The sequence below is a fragment of the Mesoplodon bidens genome (assembly GCF_964165515.1).
Source record: "Mesoplodon bidens genome assembly, chromosome: 4".
Taxonomy (NCBI): Eukaryota; Metazoa; Chordata; class Mammalia; order Artiodactyla; family Ziphiidae; genus Mesoplodon; species Mesoplodon bidens.
In genome coordinates, this window is record NC_138160.1 from 142,814,129 (window position 1) to 142,836,550 (window position 22,422).

Sequence of the window (22,422 nt, forward strand, 5' to 3'; positions counted from 1 at the left end):
ACACTTTAAAATGGTTGATGGAGACCATTTGAAAAAGAATAGATACATGTATATGTATAACTGAATCACTTTGCTGTACACCTGAAACTAACACAACACTGTTAATCAACTAGACTCCAACATAAAATAAAAAATTTTAAGATAAAATGGTTGATGGTTAACTTTATGTTAAATGGATTTTACCTCAATCTTTTTAAAAAAGAAAAAACCCATTAAAAAATTGAGTTTTGTTTCCTCTACTCCAGCTGTTAGCTCTAAGGCTGCTGATTTCATTTCTTAAAAGTAACATTTATGCAGGAAGTGCTTACTATCCACATCCCAGGCCCCCTGCTTAGCACTCTGAACCGTCACATCATTTACACCCACAGTCCTGGGAGGGAGGTGTCATCAGGTTCCTGGTTTTACAGAGAGGGAATTTGCGGCTCAGAGAGGGTAAGTGGCTTGTCCTAGGTCACACAGCTCCAACTCCAGTTCACCTGCTTTCCGAGTGTTCTTAACTACTCGGTCCTCTCTGCCAATTCTAGCTGAATCTTAGGATTGAAGTTTGAAAACTGGGGAGTTTTCAAAAGTCCCCATACCCAGGGACAGCCCTGGACCAATCTCACCAGCATCTGTGGGGTGAGGCTTGGGGCATCAGCATTTTGTTTTGCTTTTTGGCCACACTACGTAGCTTGTGGGACCTCAGTTCCCTGACCTAGGATTGAACCCTGGCCATGGCAGTGAAAGCCTGGAATCTTAACCACTAGGCCACCAGGGAACTCTCGGGGCATCAGCATTTTAAAAACTTTCAGTTAGATTCCAAGTACAGCCAACCTTACCTGGGGGGTGGGGGTGTTGTTGAAATACAGATTGGTACTGAGCAGGTCTGGGATGAGGGATGGAGATTCTGTATTTCCAACAAGCTCCCTCCAGGAGATGCTGCTGCTGCTGGAAGGTTCTGCAGCAGCAAGTCCCATAGAACTTGCCATGATGGAATGTACTAATCTGTATGGTCCAGTACAATGGTTACTAGCCACATGTGGCAACTGAGCATCTGAAATGTGGCTGCTGCAACTAAGGGAAGTGACTTTTTCAGTTTATTTAATTTTAGCGAATTCTTAAATGGAAACAGCCATGTGTGGCTAGTGGCTACCTTACTGGGCATAGCAGATCTAGACAACCTCCCAGGGAAGAAAGGCACAAGACATCCAACAGGTTAGAAAAAAATGATATCCTCGAACTTTAATAAATAACCTAGAGTCTTGAAAATAGCCCTGAGCTCGGTCCCTTTGCTTATGTCTTTAAGTGACCCAAAGGGATAAAGGATGAGAAGACATCTTGAGAAGCAAGGAAGTTGGTTCTTCTCCATTCTTCCTTTTTTTTTTTCTTTTAGCATTGCTAACCTGCTTGGAAACTTCACCGGTTCCCTTCAGCAGCCCTACCTTGGGTCTCCCCAACCTACCCCTTTCACTCTCTAGACAGAGTCCTCTATGAAAGAGACCTCCAGCCTCTTCACTTCTGTGCTTCCCCAGAGTGACCCAACTCAAGCCCACACCTCTCCCCAGGTCTCCTCCTAGCTCAGCTTCTCAGCACCAATAACCTCTGTCTTCACCACCCTGTTGTATCTCCTATTCCGGCTTTATTTTTGCACCACAGCACTTAACCACACCAGCTGTATCCTTTAACTAGTCGTTGGTCTGTCTCCCCAGCTAGAATGTTAGCCACACCAGGGCAGGGGTCTGTGTCTGTCTGTTTGTGTTTGTGTCCCAGTGCCTGTACTAAGGAGAAAACAAAGGGCTTCAGCGACCTGTCGAGCATTTACTCTGTGCCGAGCCTGATGTTTGTCATTCACCATTGATTTCATCCTTACAGCATCTCTGGGTGGAAAATATTATTCTGCCCATTGTAAAGATGAAGAAATGGAGGATCACTGAAGTTAAGTAACTTCCCAAAGGCAACATCGCTGTCAGAGAGGAACCTAGTACTGGCTGACCTCAGTGTCCCTTCACTCTGTCCCTTAACTATTCCTTTGTACCATCTCTTCCCATAGGCATGCCAACCTCTCTGGAGCACAGATGTTCTCCCAGGCAGGACCTGAGCATCTGCCCCTCTGGGCCTTTGTTCCTGCCATGCCATTACCTGTCCCATGAAGTTTCTCCATATGACAGATGTGTGACCTTGGCAAGTGACCTTACTCTCTGAGCCTCAGTGTGAACATCTGTCAAATGGGGGCAAAAATAAACCCACTGAGCCCTTGGGACTGATATTAAGATGAAATCAAAGAGCCTGAGGGCTCATAAGCTCTCCATAAAGAGGAGCTACTAACTAGATTTGAAAAGGCAGCCAGTTTCCATTTTCTCCTGGGATATGACACTTCGTCTTTACTGGAGCTCTAGTGAAATCCCAGACATGAACAAGCACAGGGGCCAAGGAAAGGAAACCCATCGTGAATGTGAAAAATGGTCCAGTTGCTTTTTTTTGGGAGGGGGAAGTGCGGGAGATCCTGTTTGGTCAGTTAAAAGAGCCACGGCTGGCACTAATTCTTGGAGAGCTTACTCTTAATCACGTGATGGCTATTGCACCCTGAAATAAAAGGTGCACCAACAGAGGCACACAGAAACACACACACTATTGTATGGAGGAGAGAGGAAGCTAATGCCTGGCCCATAACAATAATGAGGGCAAATTCTTATTCATGACCCACTGTGTGCCAGGCACTGTTCTAAGTGCTGCTTGAGCCTTATAACAACCCCACGAGGCAGGAGCTCATTTTATGCCCATTTTACAGATGAGGAAACTGAGGACCAGGAGGTGAAGTGACTTGCCCAAGATGATGCAGCTGGAAAGAAACAGAGCTGGGATTTGAACCCAGGTAGTCTGGTTCTACAGCCCTCCCTCTTAACCACTATACTGCTTCGAACACAACACAGAGCCACAGAACCCCTCAGTGTCTATAGAACCTGGTGCAACCTCCCCGAAAGATATCTATGAAGAATGTCCTTAGAGAAAACAGAGCCAAGGGTGTGACCAGGGACATCAGGAAGGAAATACAGACAGCCCGTATGGATTTGAAAAATGCTCTGCATCTTTGGGAACTGAAGAAATGCACATTGCACCACAATAGATTCCACTTTTCACTTACCTGATTGGTGAAGATATAAAATCAAGGGCAATCTAATTGGGCCACATATCAGAGAAATGGGACCTTGGAGTTTGAAAAGGCACAGACTAACTGTTCCTTGCAGCCTGGCCCCAAAGCCTGACATATGACCCAGCTGTGCCACCTCCAGCAATCAGTCCTAAGGAAACAGTCACGGACGTGTGTAAAGACATCAACACAGCGGAATTCACTGCAGTGTAGCTAGTATTGGAGGAAAAACAGCAGCCCTCAAAACATTGTGTAGACACAAAGGGCCCTATTTTCTTATAGAAGACAAAGTATAGGTGTGCCAGGTGGAAAATGGGAATGATGATGCCATTCCCTTTGGCGTAAAAATCTTCACTGTGGCCCAAACAATCTACCCTTGTCACCTTCCTGCCCTCCTCTCCCCTCACTCACCTGGCACATAGTAGGTGCTCAGTTAACATTTATGAATGAATGAATTTATCAGAATGCACTCTTTTCCCCCTTCACATCTCTAAGCTAATCTGTCTCAGTGGTGTCCTGGACATGCCCAAGGCCAACCTTGGGTGTGGGGACTAAAGGAACAGAGAACCACTGTCTCTACCAGCAGTACTCACCATGCCAGGAGCCCAAAGAAAGTGAGACACGATTTAAAAACTGGGCAACAGAAGGAGAAGGAGGGAGAAAGGGAGGTTGCAGCAGCTTTCATTCCAACATTTTCCAGCTGAGATTTCCTTCTATATACTCATCTATATTTACATCAACGAATCTGTCAGTAGCAAGCCTGTTGCTGATAGTGTGGGATCTAAAGTTCAGAGAAAGCTGGCTTAGACACCCAGATAGGAAGAGAAACTGTAAGTAAAATTTAAGTAACCCCCAAACTCTAAATCCACCCACTCTCCTCCAAGGAATCCGTGATATCTTTTACATCAGGATTTCTCATTTCAACAATATTGACATCTTGGGTTGGATAGTTGTTTACTGGGGGTGGGATGAGGGTGCTGCCCTGTGCATTTTAGGATGCTCAGCACATCCGTGGCTTCTACCTGCTAAGTACCAGTAGCACCCCACCCTCCACATTCGTGACAACCAAAAGTATCTCCAGACATCACCAAAAGTCCCCTGGAAGGCAAAAATCACCCCCAGTTCAAAAGCACTGTTTTACATGCAGCCTAGGAAAAATTCCAAACCAATCAACTGTTCTTTCCATACTCCTCCTCAGCTTCCTAAATTTCAAGTCACTTGGTCTCAAAATCTCTTTTACATATTCAAGGAAAGTGGTGGCAACAGTTTTAAGACTTGAGTGACATCTCTAGACCAGAATTTTATTTTGAAAATAATCAGCACCTTGGACAGAGATTTATGCACAAAGATGTTTGTAGCACCGTTGTTTACAAGCAAAACAAACGACTGGGGATGATTACAAGAAGTATGATATATCCATAAAGTGGAATGTCATCAGATATTAACAACAGTCTTTTCTGGGGTTGCTGCCAACCCATACAGCACCACTGTGTGAATTTAAATGACTCCCCTTTTTCAAGTTGTTAGGTCCATCTGTCAAAAAATTGTCATAATATCTTCATTTTGCTAGAACAAGATACTGAAGCTCTCATCATCTGGGAAATTGAAATAATAAATGTTCAGCTCTATGATGCCTATAATATGAGATACAATACCCTTGTGCAGTGTGTACTCTGTACAACTATACGTGGTAGCCCAGATGTTGTTGTCCAAGGATAGCTAGTGGCATGGAAATGTGTTCAGAAAAGCTTATATCCATAAAAATGTATGGAATGTAACCATAAAATGTCACCAGGGACTTCCCTGGTGGCTCAGTGGTTAAGAATCTGCCTGCCAATGCAGGGGACACGGGTTCAATCCCTGGGCCGGGAAGATTCCACACACCATGGAGCAACTAAGCCTGTGTGCCACAACTACTGAGCCTGTGAGCCACAACGATTGAAGCCCACACACCTAGAGCCCATGCTCCGCAACAAGAGAAGCCACCGCAATGAGACGCCTGTGCACCGCAAAGAAGAGTAGTCCCACTTGCCGCAACTAGAGAAAGCCGCGTGCAGCAATGAAGACCCAACGCAGCCAAAAATAAACAAAATTTAAAAAAAAAATGTCACCAGAGATTCTCTTTGGATAGGAGAGTATACATATATTTTATGTTCTTCTTCGTATTTCAGGTGTTCAACAAATGAAGAGGATAGGCCTCTTGGAGGATGTGACTTTTGGGCTGAGATCGAAATGAAGAGAAGGACTCAGCCATGAGGAGACCTGGAGAAACAGTGATGCAAGTAGAAGGACGAGACAGCACAGATGCCTACAGATGCAAATAAGCTATAGCTGTGGGCAAGAAAGGCCAGTGGGGCTGAGACAGAGTGGAAGTGGTAGAGAACAGAAGAGATGAGATCAAAGACAAAACAGGGACTAGATAATGAGGGGCCTTGTAGAACCTAGTACATCTGTAATCTGCTATCTCTGGCAGTGAGTAAGCATCTGGGACATTTACCCAACCTACTTGGAAGAGTGATATTTCACTAGCCCACCACTCTTCACCAATGAAGCAAAAATCCAAGGAATTCCACTTTTAGTCCCAGTGCTGAAATAAACAAAACCAGAGTGTTTCCAGAATTTTAATAGTCTTTGTAAAGAACACTGTTTATTTTCCTCATCACTACTCAATTAACAAACACTCATGCATGATATAGTGTGGGAACTGGTGGGGGATGTGAGGAAGGTAAATCACTGTTCCCTACCCTCAAGGAGCTTTCTAAGTAGAGAGTAAGACATAAGCATACATCTTTTTTTTTTTTTTTTTTGCGGTAGGCGGGCCTCTCACTGTTGTGGCCTCTCCCGTTGCGGAGCACAGGCTCCAGACGCGCAGGCTCAGCAGCTGTGGCTCACGGGCCCAGCCGCTCCGCGGCATGTGGGATCTTCCCAGACTGCGGCACGAACCCGCGTCCCCCGCATCGGCAGGCGGACTCTCAACCGCTGCGCCACCAGGGAAGCCCCAAGCATACATCTTATTGCTTTTCACAAAGCATGCAAGATTCACCTGACATTGAGGGCGGTAAGTGAAGGGACTTGGTCATTCCCAAGCCAATAAGAACACCAAATATCAGAGAGACCCAGAAATGGACACCTGCCCTTCCATACACCCTTATATCTAACATCCATCCATCCATCCATCCATCCATCCATCCATCCATCCATTCATCCACCCATCCATCTTTTTACTTGTCAATCCAGTCCAGTCATTCATCTGCCATCTACTCATCCACTCATGTGTTCACCCGTCCATCTTTTCTTTCTTTCATCATCCATCCATCCACCACTCATCTAGTCACCCACCAATCAACACTTATCCACCCACCTATAACCCACCCAATCACCCATCCATCCAATATGTCCATCTTTTCTTTCTCTCATCTATCCATCCTGCCTTCCTTCATCCCACCTAGATTATTCACCTATTTGTCCATCTGTCCAACCATCCACAGATCTTTCCATCCACCCACGCATTCAACACTAACTGCAGGAGATACTTCTCTTCTCTAAACCACAAATATCCATTGATGATCCTTAACTTAAAAGACTCCACTGTGATTAGGAACAGGCCAAACTGTTAAAATTTTACATTCTAACAACTCTTCCAAAAATAACTCGAATCCACAAACATGTCTGACTATTCCAATTTATGCAAGACCCAAATGCTCCAAGTCCTTGTTAGAACTGCACAGAAGCCGGCCTATTCTCACTGGTTTGAAGTCTTTGATGTCTTCAAAGATGGTGCTCTTAAAGCAAGGCTAGAAAGTAGGGTATGGTTAGAGGAAGGGGGAGCTGTGGGCAGACTGGAAAGAGTCTGGCACTGGAGAGAACCTGGCGGTGGGATGTAGAGAATGGGAGAGGAAGTTGATTGGAAATATAGACAAGGATTTCTGAGATGAGGAAAATTTTGCCTGGGCCTTGGAATCATGGAATTCTAGTATCTACAATCAACATGACCCTGTGATTGTTTTCCCCTTGGATTATACATTGGAGCGATGGTGGTTTAGTTAATCATCCAGGAGAATGGGTTAACAAGATAGATGCCAGAAAATAACAGAGATCAAGGGAGTTGAGAGCCTTGGCAAGAAAAGGCAGAATAATAATAACTAATACTATGTAGAACCTACTATGTGTCACATACTATTCCAAGCACTGGGTCAGAGAGGTCACCTGAATAAGCCCATCCTTTCTTCTTCTCTCCCATTGATCCATCCATGTATCCGTTGATACATCAATCTATCCATTTACATATGGACATATATAGTGCTAAGTTCCAGGCACTATTTTCTAAGCATAACATGTATTAACTAATTTAATCTCTCAAGATAGGTGCTATTAGAATCCCAGTGGACAAACTGGGAAACTGAGGCAGAGAACGCTTAAATGACTTGAGCAAGGTCACACGGCTGGTGACTAGCAGAGTTGGGATTTGAACCCCAGCCCCCTGGCTCCAGAGTCCATGCTCTCAACTCAGCCCTGCTGCTTCTCTACTACTGTAGCAATTGCCAATGCCTAAAACACAGGCTGACTTTCAGAAGACAAGGAAGAACGGGCTGCCTGGCTGACCCAGCCCTTAGAGAGAATAATGGGTAGACTGTGAAATGGCTTAGCCAGTGCCTGTCAGATGGCTGGTGTTCCAGAAATGCTGATGAATCTCAGCTGATTCTAGCTGAAGCGACATTCCCAAGTACACAGACTAAAATTAACACCTGAATTCATTCATTCAAAAGTTATTTATTCAGTACTGCAGCACCGTTCATTATAGCAAAAAACAAGAAACCTGGAAACATCCCAAATGTCCATCACCCAGGAAAGTGGATAAATTGTTGTATCATCACAGAATACAATATTATACAGAGAAAAATAAATAACCTACAGCTATACTCAAATAAGAGAGATGAATCTTAGAAATATATAGTTGAGTGAAAAAAAAGCCAGTGCAAGTTCCAGAAGGCTGAAAAGCTCAGAAACCATGATAGTGAAACTTACAGAGTTAAGGCATATTTAAATATGTGATAAAGCTTTTTTAAAAAGAAAGAAAGAGAGAATAAGACACACACAATCCAAGAGTGAGTGGTTGGGTTGCCTTTGGGGGAGTGAAGTGGGGAAGGAGCAGGAAGCAAAGGCAGGGTTGGAGGCTACAGGTAGAGGTAAGTTATTGATCATGTTCTAGTTCAGGGTTCTCCCCAAGCCAGCAGCATCAGCTGCATCTGGGAACTTGCTAGAGATGCAAATTCTTAGGTTCCACCCTAAACCCCCTGAATCAGAAACTCTGGGGGACAAAGCCCAGCTACCAGTGTTTCAACAGCCCTCCAGGGGATACTGGTGCACGCCCAAGTGTAAGCATCTCTGCCCTAGAGCAGATGATGTTGACCCTGCTGGGCTGGGGACCACACTTTGAGGACCACTGTTCTAGTTCTTGACTTTGGTGGCGGGTCTACCAGTGTTTCCATATAGCAGTAAAATAAATAAGGAAAAATAAGTAAAAGGAGAGACGATAATGAGAGTGTGTTGTAAACTCAGAACAGGATTAAAGCAATTGGCTGTTAACCTGAGGTGAAAGAAAACACCCCACAATGATATATTCAGCCACTGTAGGTGCCAAGCACGGGGCCAGAGTGGTGACCACAACCGACCCAGCCCTTGCCACATGGGAGTATACAGTCTGTCCATTCTGATACTTTTTTTCCCCCATTCTTATACTTTTACAGAGTGATCATATACACCACATGCTTTCAGTATCTTTTCATCCTCCAATTCCCTGGATGGAGGACTACTATGCCCATTTTACAGATGAGGAGACTGAGGCACAGCTACTGGGAGCTAGAGCTGAGATTTGCAACCAGGGTCACCTGTCCCCCAAGCCTTTTGCTTCATCTCCATCCTATATTACTTCCCCTCCTCACCTCTTCTCCTCCTTTTAGCCTCCACCCCTGGTGCTATTGCTAAGACAAGCACATCCCTCCATGGACGCCACAAACATTTCATAGCAGAAAGTAAAGGTCAGCAGAGGTGCCCATGCCCATTATTCTTAATAAAGGAAGTAATAAAGATCAATGAGATAAAAGAATATGGCAGGTCAGAAACTGTGTAATCCCACACAGAGCAAGTTCTAGGTCTATACCAATGTCTCATTTAAGACGAATATGTCCATTTATTCTTAAGATCAGACTTAGCCCTCCTGCAAATGCCACTTTATAAAAATACTTTTAAAATTGGTTTTAAATTATATAATATTTTACGCACAGGCTTAAAATGAGAACAGAACTTAACAGTGTGATTATTATTTACTGGCAGGTGGGTGACGAAACTGAGTTTCCCTCATTGTTCCCGGGAGGTGGGGGGGCGAGCCTCCTAAATAGTGTTATGGGGGGAGGGCTGCTAATCCCAAGTTCCAGGTCCAACCTGAGCAGGGAACACCTTAAAGGAAGACCCAAAAATGCTCCCAGGCTGAAAAGAAGATAAAGCCGCTTCTGACCCAAGAGAGACGACAAAACTTGATCCGTATTTAACTCTGGAATTTCGCGCTTCAGAGCCGGGATCTCTCTCGCATTAGCTGCCTTAAATAAGCAGCTTCCAAAAGCACAATTCATTCCAAGATAAAGTCTCAGCTTTTCAGAGGGAAAAAGCTACCTATCTTCACCTTTCCTGCGCATTGGCACCATCTCTGGCTCCCTTCATCTCTGGAGTGTTAAGAACTCACCAGCAGGGTCACCAACTTCCTTGTTTGCCCAGAACTGCTGGATTTTTCAAGATGCTAAAACCAGGACAGTCCCAGGCAAACTGGGACATCTGGTCACCCTATCCGGACAAGGACTAAAGCCCAGTGGTTTTTTTTTTTTTTTTAGAAGATGCTGGGGGTAGGAGTTTATTAATTAATTGATTTTATTTTTGCTGTGTTGCGTCTTCGTTTCTGTGCGAGGGCTTTCTCTAGTTGTGGCAAGCGGGGTCCACTGTTCATCGCGGCGCACGGGCCTCTCACTATCGTGGCCTCTCTTGTTGCAGAGCACAGGCTCCAGACGCGCAGGCTCAATAGTTGTGGCTCACGGGCCTAGTTGCTCCGCGGCATGTGGGATCCTCCCAGACCAGGGCTCGAACCCGTGTCCCCTGCATTAGCAGGCAGATTCTCAACCACTGCGCCACCAGGGAAGCCCAGCCCAGTGGTTTTTGAAACATAAGTTGCTGAGCCCACCCACCTGGATCCCTCCTTGCCTTCTCTATTCTCCCAGGAAGTGAGGGAGAGGGGAGGAAGAAGAAAGACAGAAACTGGGGGAAGAGGGGGATGCAGTCTAACCCCAAAGCTGAGCAGGGTTCTATTGTTAAGCTCTCAGGAGTCACCTGGGGCGGCCACAGCAGCTGTCCTAGGCCTGCAGCCTCCATCCTGGGCTGGACGCTTTGGCTCAGAAGAAGGAGATGGCGGGGGACGGGGGGGGCAGTGGGCAGGGAAGCTAATTATACATTTTAAAACTCCCTTACCTTGTCACCCACAGAGGAAGGGATCAAGGGAGAGGAAGACAATTTTATCTCATACCGAAGAGAACAGAAAAATAGGTCAAGTGGGCATACATTTTTCCTCCCTTAAAGCCTCCAGAGAGAAAAGAGAATGCAAATGGGTTACCAAAGGGGAAAGGGGGGGAGGGATAAATTAGGAGGTTGGGATTAACATAAACACACTACTATATATAAAATAAAGAAACAACAAGGACCTACTGTATAGCACAGGGAACTATACTCAATATTTTATAATAACCTATAAGGGAAAAGACTCTGAAGAAAAGAATATATATGTGTATATGTATAACTGAATCACTTCGCTGTATACCTGAAACTAAGACAACATTGCAAATTAAATATTTCAATTAAAAAAAACAAGAGTGGGGCTTCCCTGGTGGCGCAGTGGTTAAGAATTCGCCTGCCAATGCAGGGGACGCGGGTTCGTGCCCCGGCCCGGGAAGATCCCACATGCCGTGGAGCAACTAGGCCCGTGAGCCACAACTACTGAGCCTGCGCGTCCGGAGCCTGTGCTCCGCAACGAGAGAGGCCGCGACAGTGAGAGGCCCGCGCACCGCAATGAAGAGTGGCCCCCGCTCGCCGCAACTGGAGAAAGCCCTCGCACAGAAACGAAGACCCAACACAGCCAAAAATAAATATAAAAAATAAATTAATTAATTTAAAAAATATTCTGTGAATGTTTAAAAAAAAAAAACAAGAGTGCCACGCTCAGATTAATAAGTCCAAACTGGCCAGTCAACAGAGGGGCCCTTTGCTCCCACTCCTACCCAGAGAGCCCGGTTTCTAGTCAAAGTTTCCAAAAAAGAACATAACGAGCAAAAAGTACTCTCCAATATTATGGTTCATGCGTTTTGGAGCCTTCTCCATGCCGGACACAGTGCTGAGCATTTCTCATGCGTGACCCCACGTGACCTCCTCCAGAGTCCTCCGAGGAACGTGCTATCAGAAGCAACATCCTCATCATGTACATGAGGAAACTGAGGCTCTGATGCCCAAGGCAGCCTGGCTAGTGTGAGCCATTCGAACCTGGGCCTGGCTGACCCAAAGTTCAGGGTGCTTTCCCTCACCTCCCTGTCGTATTTCACAGCACCTCCTGGATCCCTCCTGAGGAGCTGACTTAGCATCCCCAGAAATGTACTAACTGAGGGGCTTTAGGGTCCTGACCATCTCTGGATTGAATCCACCTTCCTGGTGGTGTCTTCCATTGTTGAAGGAGTGCATGTTGTGTGCTTGCTACTGGGGAGGCAATGGGGGGGTACATAATCCCCAAGTACCCAACAGATGTCCCCCAAAATCCCCTGAAGTAAGACTCCACTCTCAAGGAGCCACTGCTCCCCAGTTTCTCAAGCACTAACATTTCAGAGACCTCCTTTGGTCTGATACCCTCATGCACACACACCCCTCCTGTCACTCCAAGATCCACACCTAAAACCCACTGAAAAGCTAAGACATGGGTACAGAGGTGAATCAGATCTCGAAGATTTGGCAACTGGGTGAAGCACTTTTGTCACTCACTGGACAAACATTAATGGAGTGCCTACTGTGTGCCAGGCGTGATGGGGTGGCAGTGGTGAGCAGCATGACGGATATAGGTCTTATGGTCTCGGGGAGCTTGCTTTTTACTGCTGAGTGGCAGGACCAAAGCACCCCCCAACCAGAGACCCCCTTCTCCCACACTGGAGACCCCCCTCCCTTGCTAGACCTCAAACCAGGGCAGGAACAGAGCTACAAATGACATCCTCACCCTTTCTCATTTCTCTGACTGGCACTTAAGGCTACCACTTCCTCTACTTTCTACACATCCACAATCCTTTACGCTAAACCCTCGAGGCCAGACGTGCTCTGGAGCTTAGAACTTGGTGTTTTTAAAGGGATCACAGGGATGGGAATGTAAAATGGCACAACCATTTTTGGAAAACAGTTTGGCGGTCTCTCATAAACACATACTTACCACATAACCCAGCAATCCTACTCCTGGGTATTTATTTCCCCAAGAGAAATAAAATGTACGTTCCCAAAGTTCCCACTAAAATCCATCCACCAATGTTTACAGCAGCTCTATTCATAATCGCCCAACCTGGAAACACCCCAAATCTCCTGGGAAATGGATGAACAGTCTCCAGTCCAGGCATCCCAGAGAATATTACTCAGCACTCAAAAGAATGAGCTACTGATACACACAGCAACATGAATGGATCTCAAAGGCTGCACGAAAGAAGCCAGAATCCAAAGACTACATACGATATGATTCTATTTATACGACCTCCTAGAAAAGGCATAACTATAAGGATGGAGAACAGATCAGTGCTTGCAAGGCACTTGGGTAGGGGGGTGCTGACTCAAAGGGTCACTGGGGGATATTGTGGGGTAATGGAACTGTTCCCCATTTTGATTTGGGTGGTGGCTACATGCCTGCACGCATTTGTCAAACTCTGAGAACTTTACGCTTAAAAGGGTGAATTTTGCTGGAAGTAATTTATACCGCAATAAACCCGGTCTTTGAGAAAAAGAAAAAAAAGATAACAGGATGCATCGATGATGTGACCTGGATACTCCAAGTGTAACTCATGGACTAGCAGCTTGGGCAATCCTTAGAGGCTTGTTGGAAAAGCAGAATCCCAGACCCCACCCCAAATCTGCTGGACCAGAATCATCGTTTTAACAAGGCAATCCTCACACTCAGGAAAGTTTGGAAAGTGCTACAATGTATACGTAACACTCCCACTGGGTCTGCGGGAGCAGCACCCCATAATCAAGCATATCTACTGTAGCAGCACCCCATAATCAAGCATATCTACTGTTTCCTCAGTGAAATATAGCAAAATGAACACCAAGTGGGATAAATTTAAGACTGTAAATTAAGCATATAAATTTGGGTCAGTTCAAGGTAATTTTTTAACCCCTAAATGAGCTGATCTTTCAGTTTTCAGAGCTTTTTAGATTTGGGGATTGCGGAGGAGGAATCACACCTTTGCAGGGGGGGGGGAAAAACCCAAGGGAAAAAAACCATGCTAATTCCTACTTCCCAGAGTTTTGCCCTCTGGAAGTACCTGCCACGCTGATCTAGTAGAAGAATTATACAGTCATTCTCTCCTGCCCTTCTAGCACAAGCTACTTTTCAGGGTGGGCCAAGACTCTGATAATGTGCTCCAACTTCTCCCAGGGCTCCCTCTGCTTCCCATGCAGAATACTCCTCTTTAGAGAGTCTTTGATTAAAAATAAACAACAACAAGGGGGTGAGTGCCAATCAGCCAGTGTCCGTGGGTTACCTGATGTGATGAGACTCTGGGTTTCTTGTTAAGAGTCCTGAAAACAAGGGTATGAAAGCCCGGAATCCTGCAAGCACTTCAGGAGAAGGAGCGTGATAACACAGACCTGAGTCCGCGGCCCCAATTCCTACACCATGCTCAGCGCAAGATCTGCTGGCATAAGCAGGACTGGGGGAAGATGACATTCACATTGGCGCTTGGTAGCGCGTCAGAAGGAGCAAGCGGCATTAAGTGGGGGCTCTAGGAAGGTTGACAGATGCGCCTTATTGAGCTGACAGATTTGAGCTCTTTAGAAGCCATCATCAGAGCCCGTCCCAGCCATATTTAAATCAGACTTCCAGTCGAGGAGAACACGGAACCAAGGTGTGTGATCCAGACAGCTTTGCTGCCTGGAATCCTCCAAGAGTGAAAAGCACCAATGGAAATCTGAACATCAAAGATTTCCATTTGGGTCTTCTGACTTGGAGAAAAATGAAATTCATGAGAACCCCTTAATTCTCACTGATGGCTTCAAGCCTGAGCTGCCGAGGGAAGTGGGGTGCAGAAGGGGAAGGAATCACAGTGGCAAAGTGCCCGTGACCATGGGGAATGCAAGGCTGCACACTCCCTCCACCAGCGTACCATGCTGGAATCTGCATTTGGGCGTAACACTCTTAGGCCCTCGGAGCACACAGCCAAGTTCATGGAACAGCCACTGACTGACTCCTCCACGTGACGGTGAAGAACCTGCTTTGCCCCCTCACCTGCAACCCTCAGTAAATGCCATTTCCAAATACATGTTCCGCGACATGCACATCAAAGAACGGCAGTGGCAATTCCACTCCTAGGTATAAATTCAAGAGAAACACCTCCCCAAAAAGTTCAACCAAAGACATGCACAATCTGGAAATTACTCAAATGGCCCTCAACTGTAGAATGGAGAAGTATGTTGTGGGAGGGTCAAACAATAAAATATCACACAGCGATGAGAAGGAACAACCAACAAAGACCCACAGTGACATGGATGCATCTCACAGATTGTTGAGAAAAAAAAAAAAAAGCCCGGCACAAAAGAACACAGCCTCTGACTCCATTTACAGGAGGCTCAAAAGGAGGCCAAATGAACCCATGGGGTCAGAAGTTGGGGTAGCGGTAACCCTTATCGGGGGAGTAACTGGGAGGGGGCAGGAGGGGACTTTCTGGGGAGCTGGTTACATTCTTTTCCTTGACCTGGGTGCCAGTGGCATGAATGTTCACTTAACTAATCTGGACTTGACTTGTGTACTTTCCCATGTGTGTATATATATACATTAGACTTTATTTTTAAAGTTCTAGGGCTTCCCTGGTGGCGCAGTGGTTGAGAGTCCACCTGCCGGTGCAGGGGACACGGGTTCGTTCCCTGGTCCGGGAGGATCCCACATGCCGCGGAGTGGCTGGGCCCGTAAGCCATGGCCGCAAGTTCTAAATAAGTACTTAAACACTTTTTTTTAATGGCAGAAATATTTACATACTCAAGTCCATGTTCTCCCCTGGTACCCTGCCCCCTCGGTGTTTCCACACTCCATTTCTTTGCACTGGCCCAAATGCCCTTATCCAGCCCCCCATCTCTCTGTCCCCTCCCCTCTCATCACCTCCCCCCCAGAGAAAGCTCAGTCCTGGATGACTCTGGTTGGTGACAGATTGGGGGATGGAGAGCTTTCCCTTTGAGAGTGGGGATACATAATGTGTTTGCTGCCTCAGGCCAAAGAGAGAACAAAAACTGGCTGCAGAAAGCAAAATGCACAAACTCATCACAAAGCTCCCAAGAGCAAGAAACCCAAAAAAAACCTCTAAAGGACTGAGTGCTCCCAGTTCACCTGCATCCCTCTCTTAAGATCCCTCCTTCCGAGGGACTGTTGCCATCCCTTCCCTCCCCAACAGCCCTCTGATCTGCAGGATTCAGGCTGGACCGGGGTGAGCTAAGGACACATTAGGATTCCCACCTTCTTCCTTTCCTCCTAGTAGACTCCAAATCCAGGCTCCAGAAGGCGATCTAAAGCCATTTTCAACACGGAAACCTGTCAGCCCAGTGAATCCCTCCTGGACACCCCTGAGTTATCTGATCTTGCACACACTGACACATTGCCATTCTCCATGCCTCCCCCCACTCCTCCAGGGACTGGGGGGAGACAGGCAGAGTGATTACAAGACCCCTGAGCATTTCAACAGATCATCACAAGGTTGAAACTTAGGAGGCAAAGACTTGGTTCCTGCCTTGGGCACCAATCAAAATGACATCGTGATTAGGGGTACACCCCTCCAAAAAGATAGCAGCTGAACCTCTTAATTTTCACCACCCTAGAAGTAGACTGCTCACACACACTCCAAAACCTCAGAGGCCTCTGTTACAGTTTCCAGACCCAGTAGCCAAAATCCTGCTCAATTCTGGTCCCTGCTAAAAGTGAATCCACCAGCCAACGTGTTCCTCAAATAAGCAACCCCAGGACCACCTGGGGCTCAGCCCTGTTGAGTATATATATATATATATATATATATATATATATATATATATATATATGTATATATATATATGTGTGTGTGTGTGTGTGTGTGTGTGTGTGTGTGTGTGTGTGTGTGTGTGTGTATATATATATATATATATATATAAAACTGTCAGAACCATACACAAAAAGGATGGGGGCTCATCAGTGAAGCCCATGGGCCCAACCAGCCCCATTCGTTTTTACTCCGAGGGCAGCCAGTTGGAACCGAGCCGAGGAGCGGCACATTGGCCAGTCAGCCTGGGAAGCAGGGTTCGTCCCCCTACTTGGAATCTGGGTCATGCTTAGATAACTGCTAGAAAGCCCGACTAATTACCCATCCTTGCCTCCCTACATCTCAACAGATGTTAAGCCCTCCTCAAGGTTTATTTCAAGCAGGCACGAATTTAAAGAAACACAAGGGGATCTGGATTTTGGTAGCATCTCAACAGAGGAAAATGTGTACTCCACTTTCTTCCTCTGGATCTTTAATTAAAAAAAAAAAAAAAAGGCATTTACCTGCCCAAGATGTCCACATGGATGCTGACTCTCCTGGTGTCCCCTCCCAGGTCTCTAGGGTGGAAGCAGCAGATTCCAACCCAAGGCCTAACACGGCACCCTAGGAAGGACCCAGCACCTCATTTTCTCTTGTCCTATCTTTCTTATTAAAGTAGCCCATCCTGGGTCTTCCAGGTCAGGGCCCCAGATGGGGCAAACGGGATGTTTTCTACACCTCAAAAGATGATGAGGTCCCTAATCAGTGGGTGGAAAGAAATGGAACCTGCAGACATGGGGAATAATAAAATGCCCCCATCCCTTCCTGGCCAGCAGCCCATCCCGGGATATTAATTCTGGTCAGTGCTGGCCCCTCAGTGTGAAGACCACATGCTCTCCCACTGGCTCTTGGCCCTGGGAACCCCTAGGCACCCTCCTTGAGAGGGCAGCCCCCAACCATGGGCAAGCAGGGGTGGAGAGGCCTGAGAGCTGGGACTGGGCTCCAGCTCTGGAGGCAACCGTGGATTCCGACGAGGGGCGGCTAAGGAAACCCAGCCAAGGACCCCCATGCTTCCCCTGCCCTGGTCAGAGTGCTCAGGCCCCGGCCTGGTCTATGCTCATTCGGGGAGAACTCTGACCCATCCGGAACTGGCTCTAAAGGCCCCTGTACGACCCCAGGGCCCAGCCCTCACTCTGAAATCAGTCCTTGGGAGGAATCCACTCCCCCGGCGCCCACAACCCCAAGCCTCCACAGTACCTCAACCCAGCTCCGGGTGGAGAGATGCTCCACACTCCTCCCCGGTGCCCCCTCTCCCAGCCCCTGGAAGACCCCCCCCCCGCCTCCCATCAACCCCCGGGTCTCTCCCAGCCTGGAAGAGGGGAAGCGAGGGAGGAGGGGGAGGCGCAGTTGCCGGGGTTTGGGCAAAGGATATGGCCATTCGGTGATCTTTTTGGCGTATTTTCTCACCACGTTGTCCTCGCTGAAGAGGAATAGAGACCGGTTGACCGTGAGGCAGTTCTGTCGGACGGGGATGGGGTTGTACAGGGCCATGGTCCGCGCTCTCTGCGCCATTGACTGCTTGTACATCCTTTGCGCCCCGGGCTGCCCGCCCTGCCGGCTGCCCCCGGCTCCTCGCCCGCCTCCGGCGCCCACGACCACCCCGGCGGCTGCCCCGGAGCCTCCTCCCCCGTAGCGGGCCGGCATCTCGTCTCCGAAGCGGGCCATTCTGCAAAGAGCAAAGGGCTCCGGGTTACGCTGCGGCGAACGATGCGGAAGACGCCGCAGCCGCCGCCGCCGCCGATGCTGATGCTGATGCTGCCGGGGCTGTGAAGACGGCGGCTGGAGCTGCGACTGCGGAGACGCTCCACGGCCCAGCCCATCGGGCGGCGGCGGCTCGGCGCCTCGGGTCGGGGGCTCAGAAGGCGGCTGCCCGGCCCCAGCCGGGGATAGCAGCTCGGGACATCTTTCTGGCTGACCCCAGAGAAGGAGGGGCTGGAGGAGGGTGCGGGGGCGGGGCGCGGGGGCCGGGGACGGGGGGAGGGGAGAGGGAAGCAAGGCAAAAAATAACCGAGGAAGGAATCCAGGCAATCCCCAGTCCACCCACTCCGGAAGGAAAAAAAAAAAAAAAAAACAGTTAAAAAAAAAAACGCACACCCCCTTTAAGACTCGAACGGTTTGCAAAGGACGCCCCCCGGGACGCAGTGGAAGCTTCAAATTCCTCCGAGGTCCGGGTCAGGCTGGCATCTTGCAAAAGGAGTGCGCCCGGCTTATTAAAAACATTTTTTGTTAAAAAATAAAAACCAAGTCTTTGCTGGGGGGTGGGGGAAAGGCAGCCCCCCAAATTAAAAAATCCCCCTTTCTGTTTTGCTTGAGTTCCTAGACCTTAAAAATGCTGGAAGATCTGTAGCCAAATAAATTAAATTAAATTAAAATTAAGAGTATTAAGGAAAGAAGGTGAGGGTGGGGGGGAACGCTCCGAAGGGCTCTTTAAGGAGTCTTGAAGCCGCAGGGTCCGGGTGTTTTTTTTTTTTTTTTTCTTCCTGAATCACCAGCGGCTGCCTCTTCTGCTCACGAAGGAGTGTGAGTGTGCGTGTGCGCGCAGCGTTTCGCTCAACCGTGCCTCATCTTGGGGTTAAATTGCAGCAATGAAATCCTGAAAATTCCCAACAGGAGGAAAGAAAAAAAAACCGAGAGAGAGAGGGAGAGAGGTATGCGCCGTTCGCTTAGCCACTCAATAGCTGCTCCCGGATGCTGCAATGCCTAGCGTCCATCGCCCCCCTCCCCCCGCCCCCCAATGCCTCCTCTTCCTTCTCCTTTAGGTTTTGCTAGATTAAGACTGATGTGGAGGGGTGGGGGGAAGAGGAAGTAAGCGGAGGGGCCGTGGCGGGGGTGGGGGGGAATGGGCGCAAAGGTCTGAACCACTGGCCAGCGAAGCTCCAAAGAGGAGCGATTGATGAGTTTAACGGGAGAAAGACCCACCCAAAGTGTCGGCACATGATGGCCCGCGACCAATCGCGGAGGCGCGAAGGGACCTGTCTCAGCGGAGTTTTGTGGGGGAGAGAGGGGAGAGCCGGATGGTCGGGAGGCAAGGGGGAAGTTGGGACGACAGATTCCTCCTCCCTTGGGAGGAAACCTTGCTTTTCAGCGGGTTCCATTTCGGTTGCAGACAGCCGGACGCTCCCAGCACCTTGCAAGGGGAAGGAGGGAGGAAGAAAGGAAGAAACTTAAAGGTAGAAAAGGAAGGAGATTCAAGTCTAGAGGTGCAGTGAGTCCTCTACGCAAATTTGCTCTATTTAGCAAAAGACAAATTTTAAAAACTGGGAGAATGGCTTGGTGGTACTTCTGTGAAAGTTTCAAATCGGCCCTGCAAGCTGGAATGAAAGATTGACCCCCATCGTCGGAAAAACCCCAGAGGTGGCAAATCTTAACTGCCAGGGGCGGATAACTAACCAGGTCCTACTTGGCTGGATAAAGCTTCTGGCTTATATATGTTGCATGGTGTTCGCTTCTCTCCAGAGCCACTACAGTTTTATTTCCCGTTCCCCATTTTATATTGTGAAAGTGAAAACACACAGAAAAATACCCAAAGCATAAATGTACAGTGTAAGAATTTGCTGTGAAACTAGCACTCATGGAACTAACACCCGAGTCCAGAGCTGGCTCCCCGGAAACACACATATGCCCATTTCCCTCAGCGATAATCACATCCTGACTTTATGGTATTAATAGCCTTGCTATTCTTTATACTTTTACTACTATATTGTGCATTCCTAAACAATACAGTTCCACTCTGCATCTTTTTGGATTTTATATGAATATAAGCATCAGTATATATTCTATGATGTTTGGTTTCTTTGGTTCAACATTATGTCTTTAACAGAGAACAGACGTGGTTGCCAAGGTGGCGGGGGAAGGGTGGGAGAGGGATGGCTTGGGAGTTTGGGATTAGCAGATGCAAACAATATATATAGAATGGATAAACAACAAGGTATCCCTGTTGTTTATCCAAGGAATATAGCACAGGGAGCTATATTCAATATCCTGTGATAAAACATAATGGAAAATAATATGAAAAAGAATGTATATATGTGTATAACTGAATCATTTTGCTGTGCAGCAGAAATTAACACAACATTGTAAACCAACTGTACTTCAATAAAATAAAATTGAAAAAAACATTGTCTTTAAGATTCATCTGCTGTTGTCACATGCCGCTGCGATTGATTCACTTTCACTGCTGTATGGTATTTCAATAAAAGAGTAAGCCACTATCTGTTTATCCATTATCTTGTTGATGGACATCTAAGTTGTTTCCAGTTGAGACTCTTAAACATTCCTGCCTTGAATAATCCTGACACCTATAAATATGCATTTCTGTAGGAATAGTCTTAAGTGTGAAATTTCTGGGTCATAAGGTAGCATATCTAAGGTTTGTAAGATGTCACCGAACTGTCTTCCAAAGTGGATGTACCAAGAAACTGTTGAATTTTTTTTTTTTTTTTTTTTTTTTTTTTTTTTTTTTTTTTTTCTTTTTGCGGTATGTGGGCCTCTCACTGTTGTGGCCTCTCCCGTTGCGGAGCACAGGCTCCGGACGCACAGGCCCAGAGGCCATGGCTCACGGGCCCAGCCGCTCCGCGGCATATGGGATCCTCCCAGACCGGGGCACGAACCCGTATCCCCTGCATCGGCAGGCGGACTCTCAACCACTGCGCCACCAGGGAGGCCCGAAACTGTTGAATTTTTGCAAAAGCAATATATTGACTAGAAGGCAGGGGTGATAGAGAGGAAGCGGAAGAGGATGAAGAAGGCAAATATTTTTTCAAGGCTTAGCTGGTTGAAACCTATTTAATGCCCTCCCCCATCAGTATATGAGTTCATTTGAAACATACTAGAAAAGATGATATGTCTTTACATATATTCCCCATTCTGTGCCTGTGGGTAAGCCTTTACAGGTTACCTGTAGCACTTTTGAGATTTCCTAACTTGTCAACGTATGGACAAAATGATTAAACCAAGAGTGATCAGAGTTGCAAGGAAATGGGATGTGTAGGACTGTCAATAAATATTAATGATTTTTGTACTTGATGTTTCAGATTTCAAAGGCAAATAACAGTTAATATGAATCAAGAAGTAATTCCACATTCATGGATACAAACAGCCAGTCATATAAGAAGGCTGAATTGTGCAAAGTGAACTTACACGTAACTTGTTATGATGGACTTTCCCAAGAAGACAGTTGACTTTCATATAGCATAAGCATCACCTACAGAGATTTCTAAAGATACAGAGCTTTTCAGAAAAGAGTAACCTCTCACTGAGAAAGTCCTTACCAAGATAAAGCATCTACAAGTCTTCATAGAAGCCCCACTTTACAAGTGAAAACATTGAGGCTGAGAGAGATTTTAAAACATGCCCAGGTCACTGACATGGGTCTGAAACTACTTCTGACTCTGTTGGGTGGAGGTAATTGGCTACAAACACTTTAGAAAACTGGTCATTTCTTCCAGTGCTGGACCCTGTGAATATCCTATGACCCAGCATCAGCACTCCTAGGTATAAGCCCAGGAGGAATGAGTACATAGGTCCACTAAAAGACACTCCCTGGAATGTGAACAGCATCATATTCATACTAGTTAAAAATTGGAAACTTCCCAAATATCTATCAATAGCAGAATAGATCAATATTTTGTGGAACATTTACACAAAGAGCCTTCTGCAGCAATGAGAATGGATGATCAGAAGCTACACACAAGTGCATGGATGAACCTCACAAACACGATTTTGTATCAAAGAAGCCAGGCATACAATAGAACATGGTGTGTAATTTTTGTTATATAAACTTCAAAATGGGCAAAATGAATCTATGCTTCAGAAGTTGAAGTAGCCATCACCCTTGAGGGTAGAGGAGTAATTGGCACAACGTGGGGGGGGCTTCTAGAACCTTCTCCATTTAAGTGGTAATTATACAGGTGAGTTCACTTTGTA

The 22,422-nt window shown here is 46.9% G+C and overlaps 1 protein-coding gene across 5 annotated transcripts in view; it reads right to left on the reverse strand.

Moving 5' to 3' along the window:
- CACNA1A (calcium voltage-gated channel subunit alpha1 A) overlaps positions 1 to 18,163 on the reverse strand; it is a gene marked incomplete at both ends in the record, with an annotated part of 240,306 nt that extends 222,143 nt beyond the window's left edge. For 2 of the 5 annotated variants that reach the window (XM_081230532.1, XM_081230530.1), the window contains one exon: positions 17,870 to 18,163. In XM_081230532.1, the coding sequence (XP_081086658.1) occupies positions 17,870 to 18,162 (293 nt within the window). The remainder of the gene's footprint in view (positions 1 to 17,869) is intronic. The other 3 variants (XM_081230534.1, XM_081230533.1, XM_081230531.1) reach the window with 2 other exon arrangements.
- Positions 18,164 to 22,422: the final 4,259 nt, after the last annotated feature.